General features: G+C 44.9%; 1 protein-coding gene across 1 annotated transcript in view; it reads left to right on the forward strand.

Annotated features, from left to right (window-relative positions):
• The window catches only part of LOC149371322 (uncharacterized), a 94,109-nt gene that overhangs the window by 65,060 nt on the left and 12,331 nt on the right, over positions 1 to 16,718 (forward strand). The window contains exon 2 of the mRNA XM_089565270.1: positions 11,284 to 11,443. Coding sequence (XP_089421396.1) covers positions 11,286 to 11,443 — 158 coding nt within the window. The 5' untranslated portion in view covers positions 11,284 to 11,285. The remainder of the gene's footprint in view (positions 1 to 11,283; positions 11,444 to 16,718) is intronic.

Genomic DNA, 16,718 nt, shown 5'->3' on the forward strand with positions numbered 1-16,718 from the left:
TCGATGGTGCGTGAATTCACCGCGCTTTCTTGAGAAGTTTCACCCACCTATGCCAATATGACGAACGGACGCCAGTACATTGGTCGGGCCATTTTACATTCGGCCGACAGAGGATGCAGTCTTCGGCGCAGGGCTGTTAATTTAATATACTGTCATTGCTTTACTCGACAGATCAAAGTCACCATCAGATCAGAACCAAATTATAGGAGTCTGTTTGACAGCAACAGGTGCTTATTAGGCTACTTCTCTTATTCAAGGTGACCATGAGCCCACTGTGCTTGAGATAATAATGACGTGGCCTCTGAAAGATAAGTTGGTATCAACAGTTCAGCTTGCAGAATGATGGCTTTCAGCGATAAAGTACTTCTCGTCGAGAAATCGATGTATACTGGAGATATAGGTACTGAATTTACGCCTTAGTTGGAACAAGGACAATGGCAGCCAATACTCCAGGGTGTAATTCACATAGCTGAGCTTAATTGCTTGCGGGTTAAACGAATGTGTGGTATCAGTATTACGGTGAATATATTTATTGCCAAAGAATAGGAATAAGCATCTCATTTAAATACATTCAGTGTATTTTATAATTGCATGCTAAACGCCCCATGGTGTTTTTACCTACTGAACGTCGCTGGCGGAAAGCGTAAAAACTACAAAAAACGATTTTTAGCATTGCTTCTGTAAAACGCCGCAGAGCTGACAAGGCACAGTACGCTATAAACGAAAGCTAGTTCACCTGCATCTGCTTGAACTAGTGAGAGTAACGTGATAATAAATGGACAAGGAGCGGTAGGCCTGTGTTTGCGTGCGGCTAATTTATAGCGCCTTGTTTAGGCTCAGTGTGTCAAGGTGGAATGGCCTGAATAAATTTTATTGCAGAATTACTCTGAAATTTCTCTGGGAGTTGTCTGTTTTCGTGCAATCATCGCGCTCTGCTGGCACCTTGCTTGTAGACTATACCTGATAGATTTCAAGAAAAAACTTTTTTTTTACATAAAATTTGGCTGACAAAAACCTAGTGTGGTATTTCAAGCCTCAATGAGCAGCTTTAGTGTAACCTAAACATGATTGTGGGAATTCTAGTGTGCAGCAGGCCTTTGCAGGCGATTGCCATAAACAAAAAAAAAACATACATGTTGAAAGAGCAAGAGAGGGAGAGAGAAAAAAAGAGAAGGTTGGGAGGTTAATCAGTAGAGAGAAGCGGCTTGCTATCCTTCAGTGGGGGAAAGAGAAGAGGGGATGTAAGGAAAAAGAGAAAAAAAGAAGAGGAGTCCAAAAGGAAGTCTGAAAAATAAAAGCCTCGGTAGTTTAGGGCGCCATGTGCCTTCGTTAGTAGCGTTGATACTAGGCAGGAAGCATGTTCATAACCGCAGAAAGATAACCTTTCTGGCAAGTTCCCAATGAAAGATACTGGCAATTTTACGTCTTCTGTGCACGTCATGCCCACTCCTGCCACGGCGCCGGCAGTGCACCGGTGGTCTGTCCCGCAGTGCCCACTCCAATCTGGCCTCCGCCTCTCCTCCTCCCTCCTTTCCAAAAACACGTGCGCCACACATCCAGACAATGGGAGCATTCCTTTCTTTCCACCGTTGACGTGAACAAGGTTCGCAGCTTCCTCTCCCACCCTTCGTCCACCCTTTCACTCGAAGCACTGCAGCAGCGACTCAGCAGGCGTGCACTGAGCGTCCTGTGAGAGTTCGCAGGAGCGTCCAGGCCTAAAGCCTAGGCGAAGGCTGTCACGCCAGTCAGACTCCCTTGTGCGTGGACGAACGACCGCGACCGACGACCGCGCTCGTAGCGGGATGCCGTAAAATCCGCTAGCGCGCTCTCCTCTTCCGTAATTAAAACCGGCCACGTGAGAGAGTCCGAAGCGGGCCACTTGTCTGCCCGCACCAAGACTGGGCCTATGCCTCTCTCCTACTCCTCCAGCTCCCATCCCTTCATCCCCTTTTCCTCTTTCCCGCAGTAGCATCCTTCTCCACCCCCACAGTCTCGGGCTCAGAACACTGGTGTTAGTACCCTGCTGGCAGCTTTGGAGTCTGTCCAGGTTATAAGGGATCGCGGTGGTGGTGAGTACAGTTCTCTGTTCCGCGCGCCCCCATCTCCATGCGTCCGTCGTTTGGTCTCTGCTTCCTTCTGCTTCATCTTGGTGCCTTAGCGAGAGGACAATCCTCTGGGCAATGGAGAGTCTTTGATGTCTTTTATGCCTCAGGGTTGTGCTGCCTTCTGTTCGTCCGTGGTCGCCAGAACAAAAGAAGATGGAACCCTCGTGGAATAGGCCCTGATTGCACTGCCTTCGCGAGTACTGAGGGCAGTTGAACAGTTTTCTGCAGGAGACAACCGGTCAATGGTTCCTTTATCTTTCTCTTAGTTTTTTTACTGATGCATCGCTGATAGCTCTGCTTCAGGATTTTCTTTTTGTGTGGTCCCTTGTCTCGTATTTACCTTCAGGAGCAGCTCAACTGCTGTCGTGTTTCTCAAGTTTACAATTACTTTCACATTTCAAGATAGGTGGTGATGAGTAAATAGAGCGCATCGCGGGAAGCCGGATTAACGGTTTCTTCGATTATCTGTGGCAGTATAACACCTGCAGCATATTAGTGCTTAGTCCACCATATGCCGCAGTTTTACTCTCACTGCAGACAGCAGCGAAAGTAAGGATGAAAGATTTGTATTTCCCAGCAATGTTTTATATTGGATATCTGCATTTTAAAAACTTAAAAAAGTAAACAAACCGCTCCGGTAAGCAAATTATGATTTCAAAGAACGCCTCGTAGCGCTCCTTTGCATTTAGCAAAACTGTGCGTGCGTGCCTTTGTGTGTGTGTGTGTGTGTGTGTGTGTGTGTGTGTGTGTGTGTGTGTGTGTGTGTGTGTGTGTGTGTGTGTGTGTGTGTGTGTGTGTGTGTGTGTGTGTGTGTGTGTGTGTGTGTGTGTGTGTGTGTGTGTGTGTGTGTGTGTGTGTGTGTGTGTGTGTGTGTGTGTGTGTGTGTGTGTGTGTGTGTGTTTTGTCGCTCACGATTATGTAATCACTTCGTATTTTGGTATTTAATAAACATATATGGTGCTACTCGACATTATATTTTAAATTGTATTCCTTTGTTTTTATTTGGCGTCGGGTCTGTTAGTAACGTCCCATGCACCACCTGATCTGTTTTCATTTATTACAGAAAAAAATCACTCCAAATAAACAAATCAGACAGATTTGAGGAGCTTCAGATTACTGCCTAATTGCTTGAATGAGGTGTTCTACTTCCCGCGAATTACAGCAAAAGCATAACACTCCCATTTATACCTCTCATTGTTTTTTAGCTTATAGGACTTCGTTCCGGCGACTGCTAAGATTTCGTGGCCTCTTTAGGGACATTCCTCTGGCGCGAAAGCAAACGAAACAGTCCACGCAAGGCGTGTCTAACTTTCTCGACAATGGAGCGCAGGGATGCCATGAGAAAAATAGCGCATTGCTAAATCTTCGTCACAGGGATGCTTATTCATTGCGTATATGGCAATTTGTAGTGTTTCTTTCCTTTATTTTCGCTCTCAAAGTGTACATTTTCTTGCCGCTGGATGTGAGTAACACTCCTATGCTCTTTTCAACCGTAGTATTTTTTTGCGTTCTTTCCATTTTATTCAGTTATATTTCCGATGTGTAGCGCGACTATCTTTAATTACATCTGGGCCTAAAACATCAGTGAGCGCATCGGGTGGCTTTGTCCCAACTCTCAATGAGACGTCTTTACGACCCCATAAAAAGGAATGTCAGGAAATGAGTACGCTGTCACATTCTTGCAAGTCTAAAACCACTGCATAAAGTAACGCATGATGACAATTCCATTCCTTTTTTAATCTTAGTAAAAATAAATGATTATATGCCTCTTTCTCTCTGTGTCGATATTTTTCCAGAAGCAAAAGACCCATTTATTGCTGAGAAAACTCTATTTTAAATTTTCCTGCCAGCCGATTTAAACTCACGACATCTTCACCGAAAAGAGCTCCGTGATTACTGTTTGCAAGTGAATGTAAAATGTAGCGTACCCTTTGGAATCTGCGCACAAGAACCTGCATTAACGCACTGCAGTTTACTTTCGATATCGGCTGGTAGTGGTGACATCCGAATTTCATTTCTTGACCTTTTGTAGCTTATTAGAGGTGCGTTTTCAGTGAAATGAGCGTCTTTGTCGAGTGCGGTAGCCTATCGATACAGGTCGCTTCAGTTTGACCTCAGTGCCCCTTTTTAAGCGTGACAGTGACTAGAAAGGTGGCTTCACCGCATAAAGGCTCTTAAGAAGGTAGAGCACGCTTTACAAGACTGGACAGTTGGGCAGAGAAGACATGGAAGGGTACTTGCAAGTGGAAGGTCCGGAGGACTGAAGGAGGAGGAGGAGGAGGAGGAAGATGAGGAGGAGGAGGAAGAGGAGGAGGGATGAGAGAACAGCGCTTCGAAACGTTGTGGGTGAATAAAGCGGGAAGGAAGAGGCAGAGGCACATACGCTCCTCATCAAAGGTCTTCAGGTCACGGTACTTGGTTTCAGCCCTGCAGCGAAGAATTCGGGACACTCGTCAAGCTGTGAACTTCTGTGAGGCGGGAGAAACCACTGTACTTGCCCTCCAGGGCTGTTTGATCTTTAAGGATGCAGTAAGTGTTCCACTTTGCAGCTATAAAGCAGACTCTCTGGCCGAAGACTTTTGACCAAGACTAGATACCACACTCGGTTTAGGAAGTGCGTGGGAGCTACCATTGCACTTGGGCTCAATGCCGGGCTGTCGTACCACTCCGTACGCCCGAACAGTGCATGCGCCCCAGCTTCTTGCGTGTCGAGAAAACAAACGTGGAAAAAACTGGAGGTATTAGTGCGTGGGATTCTTTCTGTCAGTTTCTCTCTGTGCAATACGCACAGAAAGGAAGTCAAATAAATCGACCCAAATCCAAAATAACTGGGAAAAAAATTCGCTCCTCTTCCCGCAGGAAGACAGCACTCATACGGATTTTGAGTAAATAAAACTTCGGAGAAAGTAGCCTGAATACGCAGCAGAAAACGTCGCCAGCGAAGCCTTTTGCCTTGGAAGAAGTCGCTGTAAAAGACGCACTTGTTTAAAAGAAGTGTGGTAGAACAATAGAACATTTTCTTTCTTCTATGCATGAACACCGCTTCAATGAGCAGCGGATAGAGAAAGTGGTAACTGTAGTTTTAATTCAAGAGTATTTTTCTTAGATCTGAACAGAGCGCGCGAAACGCGCGCTGTTCCAAGCCCAACGCTTTTTGCAGTGGTTCTGAATTTGTTTTGACATATGGGGCGGCCAAATTGGCGCAGGCGTAACCACTATCAACGCGCGCAAGCGGCAGCATTCATGACCTACATTGGGCATTCGCTCGTTTCTTTCGAAGCGGAGGGAAAGAAAGACGTTTCGGGATAACCTTTTGTTTTCGCACTTCGTGCGTTCATGATTTAATGTTTTGACATTTTCCGCTTTACCACCCACGCGTCTGCCGATGTTTAAAAGTTAATTACGCTATCTTAGACAGATATTTATATCGCTATAGGGTAAAATACGCTTGTTAAGTAGCTTAATTATCGAAATAAACATTGCGTTTATAACATTTTAATGCGCCGGAATTCAGGAGGCAAGGTGTGTTAATGCACCCCAACCAGAGCTCCAAGGATGAGCAAACTGAAAACGACGCGCATACTAGACAGATAACATTGTGTGCGAACTGCGAGTTGTATATTATTAGCAGGGTTTCGATAATTTGGTACAATACAGCTCAGGCACATATCAGTATGAATCCAAGCAAAAAATATATACCCTGCGAGTATGGCCATTCTTAGTGTTATGTGCATGACGTATGCCTTGATATACTTAGAAAACCGCGCTATCTATATACAGCTGATAGTTTGCACACATAATTATCTGTTTCGTTGCTGTGTGGTTCCCCACAATTTCGTTCCTGTGCATAAGTGCGAGGTGCCCAAGCCCATCATCGTTTACCAGAGAGAAGGGTACACAACAATAGGGACATTGCATCCTCTCCCCAGTAAAGCCCACTCAAAAACTTAACTGTTTTGCGTGATAACAAAGGCACATTCTTGAGCAGCGCCCAGTCTAAAAACCACGTAACCATCTGATTCAGGCCTGCCTGGCTCGCACTCTCATTTGAAAGCAGGTTAAAGCGGAGTTTTGTGCTTACGGCATACGACGACGACAAAGCCATTTACATTTGCCCTGAGACAGTCTTATACACAGCTGTCACTGAAACATAAGATGCAAACAAGCAGTGCAACGTGAGAAGTAATGCCGCTTTATCATCGAGAGCCAGTGCTTCTTCCTCAAGGTCCTCCTCTTATACTACCCCTGATCATCAACCAGCCTCATTTGCAGCACTAATAACGCAGTGAAATCTTTCAGCTGAAACATGGTTTGTCTTGGCGGGTAAAAGGAACATACAACGCAGTGAGTAGGCGACCACAATTTCAATCCGTTAGCAAGCCCATGTGTTCAACTCCAGTCTCAGAAAACAGTCATTTTACCTGTATGAGTAGAAAAAAAATGTACACCACTAGAGCAAGACAGCTTTTTCTTCCACTCGCTGAAACATGATTATCAGACGTGCTGCTTTGTTTTTCCTTTTGTCGAATGGCTGTCTGCTGTTATGCTTATTGTTACTGCGCCAGGAACGAAGTTTCAGTGATAACAACTCGCTATGATTTTGTATCGGTAAGAGCATTTTTTCAGCTCTTGTGCTTGGGCAAGTGCCGTCTACCTTGAAGTTCTGTTTTTCATCGCGCTAAGAAGTGCTTACTGAAAGCGAAAAGTGCATGGTCCTGTTTCTCTGTACTGCAGCCTTAGTCACGCAAAAAATACCCATGTGTATAAATAGAGAAACTAAACACATACACCCAGGTATGTTTCAGGCGATAACCAAGCCTGATGACAAAACAAGCAATGCATCCCTCTGGAGTTTGGGTTCTTTTATCGGCACCTTATACGAGCTATGAGCCAAGGCAGGGCAGTATATTCAGCTGAAGTGATTAAAAAATTGGGCTGTTCGAACGTTCCGGCAGCAGCCTGTCGACAACTACGAGGACAACAAGTGTTCAAGCCCATTACAAAAAAGGAGTTACGGAATCTGGAAAGACAGATACTGCAACCAATTTCCGCACTGGAATTGAAGGCAGAGACAGAGCAGGTGTTCGGACTTTTCGCCTAATCTTGTTTCGCGCGTCGAACGAAAGTACAAAAGGGAGTTTCTACAAAGCGACAGTGTGCTAGCACTCACGGGAATTGCATGTAACTTGTACGTGGAGAGCTTCAGGATAGAGCCCTATTTTAGTAGATTCAAGCGCTGCCCCGAACACTTCAAAACTAATTCATTTGTTACTAAGCGCGGCATAATTACTTGAGATTAAAATGTGCTTTTGGATTTAAACCACTAGCAATTAACGTCCTCAAAACATGAGCAAACTTCATCAAAAACAAAACCAAAAAGAAACAACTGAATTCCGCTAACAGAAATTCTGTTATTATTTCTGTTATTATGTGTACTTTCGGCCAAATGAGCAGAAGTTATTTTGCCCCCCCCCCCCCCCCCTCGGGCGCTGCAGGTATCTGTAATAAATAAAAATAAATAAAGAAACCGGGCAGTGGTGTTCACGAGTCGCCAATGTATACGCAAGTTAAGCTGCGAGAAATTCTTTCTTGTCGCCGAAGCATGATACGGAAATTATTTTAATAATATCACACTGGCAGAGCCATGTGAGCCATGTGAAGCATGGCTGAATCAGTAGGGTTTTTTTCTGCTTTTTTTTCAAGTTGAGACTAAATGCACCAATAAACGGCCTGTAGGCGTGGAGCACTCTGGGCACGTGCATCTATTTTTATGAAGATGAAATGCACAACAGTATAAGGGGTAGGTGTGCTCTTTTCAACATTTCTTGCCCCCGTACTTCGCATTTGTAATTGCCCTCTGCACATGTGTGCGCTTCTGCGAATTCTTTTGCACTTTTGCGCACTTCTGCGAACGGGGTGCACGTAATAACTGCAAAAGAACACATGTCGCGAATATTCGTGCTATCTGAAAAACGAAAGAAAGAGACAAGCAAGTAAGCACGAAAGGGTAACGAACGTTGTTTGGTACGGAAAGAAAGAAGTGTTTAGAGCCGTATCTTGAAAACCCAATATAGCCCGCGGAACAAAGACAAATGCGCAGGCAGTCATGCGATGGCATGCGGCAAAATCTGCGTTAGCAGCATGGATTGTACATTTCACTTATATAATAATGACCTGTCTCGTTGCGTTCTTGAAGTGTACTTCGCAGTCTCGTTTTCGTAAGTGCAGCGTGGGCTTCTCGTTGGTGGAGGCGTTCTTGAGAGTGGGCACGAGTGGGCGGGTGGTGGGTTGAGCCTTCTGAAGCGTGTAGTAGGGTGAATAGTGGTGGTTGAAGCTTCGGTAGGATGCAGGTAGGTTAATTGGTGGCGGTTGCAGGATTCTGTAGGTTGCGGCATCACATAACAGCAGGCGGACATATTTTTCAGAGATGGCAGTAGTAATGCAAACGCATTAAAATATATTTTTGTCATGAAGGCGCCAATACCGAACCAGAGAGAAAATCAGTAGCTGCGGTTAAGACTGTGTCTATCATTTCTACCTGTTTGGTCACGATACAGTGTAGGGTAAGACAGACTCCCTACACTTAATTAACCCTGAGTGACCTTACAGAATACCGAAGGCATGACGGACGCCGAGGAGCGCGACTGTAGGCGTTAAGTGAATACCTGTATAAAATCCACGTGTGAAACTTTTAGCAGAAGTTCAGACCTCAAGTTCTCAGACTATATATTCTCTTTTTATCTTCTTGTGGTTGTCGACACTCGCCTTAAAGACTTATACTTTCACTAACTGCCACGCGTAGGCACGATATGAAATATGGTGCAGCAGACTCCCTGTTCTTGCAGCCACCGGCGTACAGACATGCAGTCTGTTCGAATAATCAGTTCTTGGAATTTATCCGCTCGTGAGCGATAACATCTCACTCTGCTGTATACGAGGGCAGGAAACCTTTCAACGCAACCTGGAAGGTTGACACTGCCACACACGGCGCTCTGGGAGTTACCAGAAGCAATAATTTGGCGGTAATCCTTTTCAAGATATAAATAAATAATTTTTCATCAAAGCGGTGGAGAAGCCGCCACAGAGGCTGAGTGGTTATCGTGTTCGGCTGCTGACCAGATAACGCAGCAGAACGCGTTCTATTATTTTTGCGTCATTAATCCGAAGCGCTGGAAAAGACATCATTCCTTCATAATGAATTAAGAGAAGTTGCATTTAAGTGGTGAAACCCCTCAAAAAAAAAAAACGTGCAGTAAATGCCACAAGATCATATTTGCGTATTTGGTTTCCGTTTTGTGTGTGTATGAATCACTTGGCGAGCGCTGACTGAGTCCTATTATCTTCCTATCGCAGTCGCCACCCTTTCCTTGTTCAAGATGCGTGAAGGCAATGACAAAGACCCCGAAAAAGATTTTTCCATTTCCATCTTGAAAAAAGTTGGGCGCTTTCAGTTGCCCTTTCGTATTTGCGTTATATGTCAATGACAGCCTCTCTAGCTCCCAAACCAAGGTAGAAGAGGCACTACTGTCAAATTTCATCAAACCGGCTGGCAAGTGCACTTAACTCTTCCGATTACAATGAGGACGATGTCGATTATTAACATGCCCCCTACACGAAAAAACATTGAGCACCAGTTGATGAGAAAAAGTTTAAATCACGATCATGCAAGAACTGCTCTCTCTCTTTTTTTTTTTTTGAGCGGGAACTCAGAGCTCTACAGTGTCAGAAGCACATTAAGTTTAACACGAGCAATAATATTTTCATCGTTGTGGTTTTTATTGTAATCTTCAATTCCAGCTCGAAAGTTGTTTCGATTGATATTTTTGAAAAACATATCTGTTGAAATACTTTTTGTTTGCACCTTGACGAATTATACTGCGACAGTTTTCCTTGGGGGCATATTCGGCATCTCAGAATGATGAATTCGACCTGAAGAGTAATATGCAGAACCTGATTAGTTTTGTGTTCATTTCAAAGTAGAAACGAATAGTAACGCATGCATATAAAAAAAAAGTGTACTGTGTGCTCAATCACTTCATTCCCCACTTGCTTTACTCTCTAGGCATTGGGCACTGACCGTTCGCATTACTTTGTTCTTTGCGGGATGTGTATAATTAGAAAATATTTTTATAAGAACATTCTCTATGAAAAGTGTAGCCTGATAATCTGGGTGTGGACCAGTGCCGTTTTATTACCCCTGTTTCGGAGCTCCCCGCAGGCCTGATGGTAAAAAAGCGACACTCTAGTGAGATCTAAATCTGGAGGCTTGTTGACTGTCGCATTACCTGCTAACGCTTAAGTTAACTGCCCAGAAATCTTTCAGCACCGTCAATGCCTAATACCTTCTCTTCTTACCTGTTTACTTAATCGATGACATAGTCGTATCTTTTAACTTCAAAGAAACGGTGGCAACAAATAATGCGACCTTGTGCGGTAGTCTTGCAAGTAGCATTATTAAAGGATTCCATCAACCACAAGGGCAGGATTAAATATTCTATGACTACAGCGCAACGAACGGGACAAGAAGAAGGACACAGGCAGGGACAGAACACAGCGCTGACTCACACCTGAAATCTTTATTATCTGCCAGCTGGAATAAGTATTTAACTGGCGGCCAAAAATGGAAAGCCATGGAAGTAGTCATGGAGTATCGGAACCAACTCTCCCAACAACTTGCCTTGTCAGGATTAAATATCGGGTACAATGTCGATTATGCATGGAAATGCAGGAAAACAGAAGAGCGGCACTGAGAGAAAAATGACAGGGCATGCAATGCCTTCGAGCAATACTACGCACGCCTGTGACCTTCTCCCTGCCTTGCTCCGTGGGCATACCCAGCAATTCCAGACAAAACCACTTTTCAATGGGAAATAGTTTATGAACGAAATTTCTTCATATATTACAAGCTTTCACTATAGCAATCAATATATCCGCAGATATCCGCTCAGCAGGCTTGCATTTTTTTGCTATTCACGTTTTTGCTTAACTACTAGTAAGCAAAAACGTCTTAACCACCCTTACTACTTACCTCTAGTCTTAACAACTCGATGCGAGTGATGCAAAGAGTTTAAAAGAAAGACTTATTACTTTCACTATTTCCATAACAGTATCTTACAGTGTTCCAATATTGAAAATTTTTTTCTACAATAATGCTGGGTCTCGTTTGGTCGCTTCGCAGTGATGCTGCCTCCGCGCTGGCTGTGCCTGCTGGTCGTGTTCCTGGTGCAGTGCCGAGCCCAGCAGCACCAGCGGGGCGGGTCGCCCGAGCGGACGGCGTTCTTCGGCCCCGTCAAGCAGGACGCCGTGCCTGCGGAACAGAGGAACTACGCCTTCTTCAGGTATACAGCGCTTGCGACACGACATCTCGAGGAGCACCCGCGCTCCGACGAGTAGGGGCATTGTTCGGCCCCGAAACGAAGTTCTCGTTTTCTGTGTCCCCTGAAAGCGTGCATGTGCGTACATAAAGAGTGACCGCGACTTCATTTCATCGCATTTGTTGTCTTTCTTATTGTTTTGCTGAGACGAAAAGAAAGACTGGACTCTTAGCCAAAACAAAACGGAGACAAAGGGAAAGGAGTTGGGAGGGGGGGGGGGGGGGGTGCCGTTTAGCTGCACCGCGAGAACAGTTAATGAGCATGAACGCAGTGAGAGAAAGCGCGTGCATAATGCTCAAAATTTAACTACAAGTTGAATCAGCTTGTCTGTTTCGCAAGGGAACCCGAAAATGTAAGGTGTGCCTGTAATCCACGCCATAGCAATGCACAGGTTAAGTACAGAATCGCCGCGTTTAAAGCCCAACTACGTAGGTTTTTTGAAATTGAGAAACTTAAAGGGGTTGAATGTGTGAAACTTGCAGGTAAAGCATACGAACTCCTTTGGGTTAGCATTTGAAATGGTGACATAATCACTGACTAAAATCATGACAGTCTTCAAGCTTCTCCGCAGCGCTCAGCTCCAAGTGGGGGCGCATGATGACGTCAATGACGGTACCGGTATATTTACAACGCATAAATGCCTGCTTTAAAGGGGGAAAAAAACGGACTCCACCGATGGCACAGCCCGCCGAACGTTGTTTGGCAGCATCCAACGAAGCATGGGAGGTTGTGACAGACGGCAGCGGAAATTTGAAGTCTTACGTTCTGTGACGTCACACTAAGCTTCCCCTCACTCTGAGAAGCCTAAATTTTAATCTTCGGTTACCTCACTATTTTAAATGCTAGCGCAAAAGCACTTGGCATTCTTTACCTACACCCTATATAGACTTGAATCCTTGAATTTCGATGAATTCTCAAAAAGTGGTGCGGTTTCCCTTTAAGAGAACTTTAGTCACTGAGGGTACCAATATGTACACACGGGCATGAGCAGCTTCGTTTCTTTGTCATTTTAAATATTATTTCTGGAATGTTTCGTTAAGAAACACGTTGAAGCATCTCTAGGGCTTCACAGGAGGCGGAAAGAGATAAGGCTTCAAATTAGTTCGGGAGAAGTGTGCTTCCTTTAATGCTTTAATGCTTCCTTTAATGAGGTAATGCTTTCTTTACCTTTTGTAGGGGTAGCTTGCAGGAGAAAATATTGATTATTTTGAGTGGAGATGAAATTGCTAGCAACGTTCGCATGTGAGCTAGCAAAAGGCTCACAACTGATTTACAAACACTAATAGCTAATAGAGGCGTTAACCCAGGATGGTAAATGAATGGTAAACAGATGGTAAATGAACACACTATTGCGCAAGGCACGTAATTAACTCATAGGAGAAGCAGAAGAGTGAAAAAAAAACAAGAACCGATCATACTCAGATTTCTCTAACTTCATTGCCAGGGTTACTTGCTTGCCCCAGGTGACTCTGTAGCAAGTTTGCTGTAGCAAGTTTGCTATCAAAGAACCCGTTATATCCGCAGAAATTTCGTGGAAAATGTTAGTATTCGGCGGTTTTAAGAACTTGTCTGAATCGCTTTTCATTGAACACTAAACATTCAACGCTGTGCAGAGGCCGGGCAGCAGAAGTTGCCAACATTTCCTATCCCATTCGATTACACTCATTCATCTTTGGCCTGTCCTGTAATACGTTTCATCAATAGCAGCATTGGCCACAATCAGGGAACTTCAACGCAGCCTGTGCAATAGCTTGTTCCCTCTTGAAGAAACAAAGAAATTCTAAGAAACAGGAGCAGGGGCGTTCGTCGAACTGGTCATCGCCGTTTTACTCTAATTAACGTGACCTGAGCTGTGGATCGCGAAGGAATCTATCTCGGGATCTAGATTCTTTCCCCACACGCGCTCCGCGATACTTGCGTCATTCGCAGCATCGACGCTGTAGTGCGGTCGGCGTCTGCGCGTCGTGAGAGCGGGCGATGAGGGCTGTCAGGTGACTCGCCGCTAGTAACCAACACCGCGGAAGAGCTAACTTGGAATGCGTACTTAATTCAGAGCGAAAAATAGAATTACTTGTTGGGCAAGCGTGCAACAACCCCACAGTTGACCTAAGCGAAAAGGAAGAGAAATGCACGTGTAGCTGCAGTAAAGTAGCTCAATAACGCTCCTCAAATTTTCCTTTCTTTTCTCTTCCCTTGCTCTCTTTCTTCCTTCCTTTCCCCTCCTTTCTTTCTTTCACTCTCTTCTTCCTTCCTTCCTTCCTTCCTTCCTTCCTTCCTTCCTTCCTTCCTTCCTTCCTTCCTTCCTTCCTTTCTTCCTCCCTTCCTTTCTTCCTTCCTTCCTTCTTTTCTTCCTTCGTTCCTTCCTTCCTTCCTTCGTCTCTTCTTCCTTGCCTTCCTTTCTTTTTTTCCTTTCCTCTCCCCTTTCTTCTGTTCTTCCTTCCTTAATCATCTTTCTTCCCGCCATCCTTCTCTCCTTCCCGTTCCTCTCCTTCTCTGCTTCTTTCTTTCCTCCTTCCTTTACTTATTCCCTTGCTCCTTTTCCTGTAGTTTCTTTATATTGTGAGGCGTCAAACAGTTCACGCAAGCGCAACGTGTTTCACCTCGTTTCTGTGCCGTCGTGTGAGCTCGAAACTGAGCTTAAGCTTTTCCGCCAGATCTCTGCCCTTAAAACAAACGGCCGCCTAGATGAACGTGCCACGATCAGGTCGACGATCCGTGAGCGTGGGCTGTCGCATCTGTTTACTCTCACCCGTCATACAACTTTTCTCGATGCCTGCTGTGGAACAGGTTCTAATTAGCGCGGCCTAAACTCACCGCTGAGCGCGCGACCAGGGAACATTGTCTCGCTGGATGCATCAGGCAGCCCTCGTGGTTCGCGCAGTTCGCGTACCATCAGCATGGAGTGGTGAGCCTATTTATGGGCGGCCTGCGGAGACAGACGAAAAGCTTGGAAAAAGAAAGACTTTTGCGCAACCCGCTCCTGGAGTGGGTCGATGGCGTATAGCATAACAAGAGCATTGGTGAATGGGAAACACCGTTGTTGCCAAGAGCTGTTCTGCGGTTTAAGGAAGCACGCGTACTGTACATGGCTCGCAATATAAGTGCAGCTTATTCCTTAAAGTACGCATGACTGATGCGCGTCTTCAAGCAGGCTACAACTAAGCGCTCAGAGAGAGCCTCGCTCCTTCTCGCTGAATTAGCCCACAGTTTGTCAGCCATCGATGGTAGAGCAGAGAAAATCGTGCACTGCTTGTCAAGCCGGGAATCGAACCCTCGACCTCAAGGTTTTCAAAATGTGGGTTCTGCCGTATGAGCGCCATTTATTCCTTCATTCCTCAAATTCCCCTAGACAAAATGCAAGAAGGAGCAGGTAATGACTGAACTTCACAGTCAGGGAGACGTCAGCTATGGCGATAAAAAAAAAGATTTAGTTAAAACCCGGGTCCAGTTTTCGCGAAGTAGTGGCTTCAGTAAGCTCTCCGCTTGTTTCCTGGCTGAGCCCAACGAGTAGTCATGGCAGTCCGGGCTGCTGATTCTCAGATGAGAGCTACACCTTATAGGAAACTGGTGACCAGCTGGCTCTAATGATGAAATATTTGCAGACGTTGCGCTTTTTTTTTATGCCTCCTTTCAGAGCAAAAATTTCTCTCATATAAGCAGTTTGCTTCACGAGTTTATTGTGAGTTGCCAGCCAGCGCACGTCACCACTATGCAAGAGCAATCACCAAAGGCGAGAGAGAGAAAGGAATTTTAATGAGAGGAAAAGGTGGAGAGGTCGGCCGGTGGTAACATGGCCCTGGCCTGCTACTCCACACAGGGGAAAGGGAAGGGGAGGAAAAGGAAAGTGCAAATGAAGGTTGATGATGGCACAATACAATGAGTTTCATGAGTGATGTCCACACACAGACACACACACTGGCTGGCAGTCGCATCGCGGTGAGTAGATGCACGTGAAATTCATGTCTTGAACACACACACCGACACATGTCATTGACACATACTCTGTCTAAAAATCTGGCTAATATTTGCACTATGCATGTTTAATATTCTAGGACAAAAATTTTGAAAACCAAGAAATTGTAAGATACTCTGATGGAAATATCGAAGGTCCATTCTTCTGTTTTGTAGCAAAATCTTTTAAAGTTCTTCGATCAATCGCATCGAGCAGTTAAGACTTCAATAGAAAACCAATGAGGAAGGCTTTTGACGATAGCAAAAATGTTACGAGACTGCCGTCCGGTGATCTGCGGATAATTGATTGTTATAGGGAACTCTTACATTATATGAAAAAAATCGCGCTCACAAACGGTTTCGCGTTTTTGTCCAGAATCGTCGGGTGGGGGTTAAAGATGCGCTCATAAACTCGGCCTAAGCTCTGAGAAGTCAAACCGCTTCACTTAATGGTCAAAATGAGAAGGGAGCGGGGGGGGGGGGGGGGGGGGGGGGGGGACGCTGTGAGCCTTGTAAGTAACTTTTTAAAATTATTAAAAATACGATGATCGCGCAGAAGTAATAGGCAACGAATATTTCATATTAGTCATCAAGTGGGCAACAGACAGCACTGGTTTGTCCGCGGCCCCATCTCTTGTACAATCATTCTTTTGTCATCTATAGTTTGCATCATCTCTCCGCCAGCGCACGAAACAGCATGGCCGTTGATAAAATTAATATCCGTTGTTGATATTCTGACTCTAGAGCGAAGCCGGTGGTCTCACTCTCGTCAACGTCCTGGCCACATCCCTGCTAACCCAGACGGTAGCCATTACGGTAACACATCTTTAAACCCCGCAGTTACCTTGAGGAAAAAAAATTGCGAGAGTTTTAAACTGGCAATAACGATCTTTTCACATCGCCTGATTGCATCTGGTGTCAAGATGACCGCGGTGAGGCATATCATTTCAGCAGTGTTTTTATGATTGTGGCGCTCCAAAATACAAAAGTACGAAGTACGTCATTTATTGTTTAATCAACCACTGAAAAAATGTTTGCTGAATTGATACTACAGCATATTTAACCCTCTCCTGCTGCTTGGGTAGCATTGCTGCCTGCATTATTCGTAAATAAATAAATAAAAATTAATAGAATGTTCTTTAAACAGGTCTAAACGTTTGCTGAAGCTTTGAGTCGTTGATTTTGTCTCTATGGCCAAGCGTCCTTGGCAGCACCATGATGGCGCTGTAAATGATTAGCACAACAGCCTTTATACGCGCTTTAACGCTTTACTTGCCTGTGGCCACCC

The sequence above is a fragment of the Amblyomma mixtum genome, chromosome 1, assembly GCF_055824585.1.
Source record: "Amblyomma mixtum isolate Tamu chromosome 1, ASM5582458v1, whole genome shotgun sequence".
NCBI lineage: Eukaryota > Metazoa > Arthropoda > Arachnida > Ixodida > Ixodidae > Amblyomma > Amblyomma mixtum.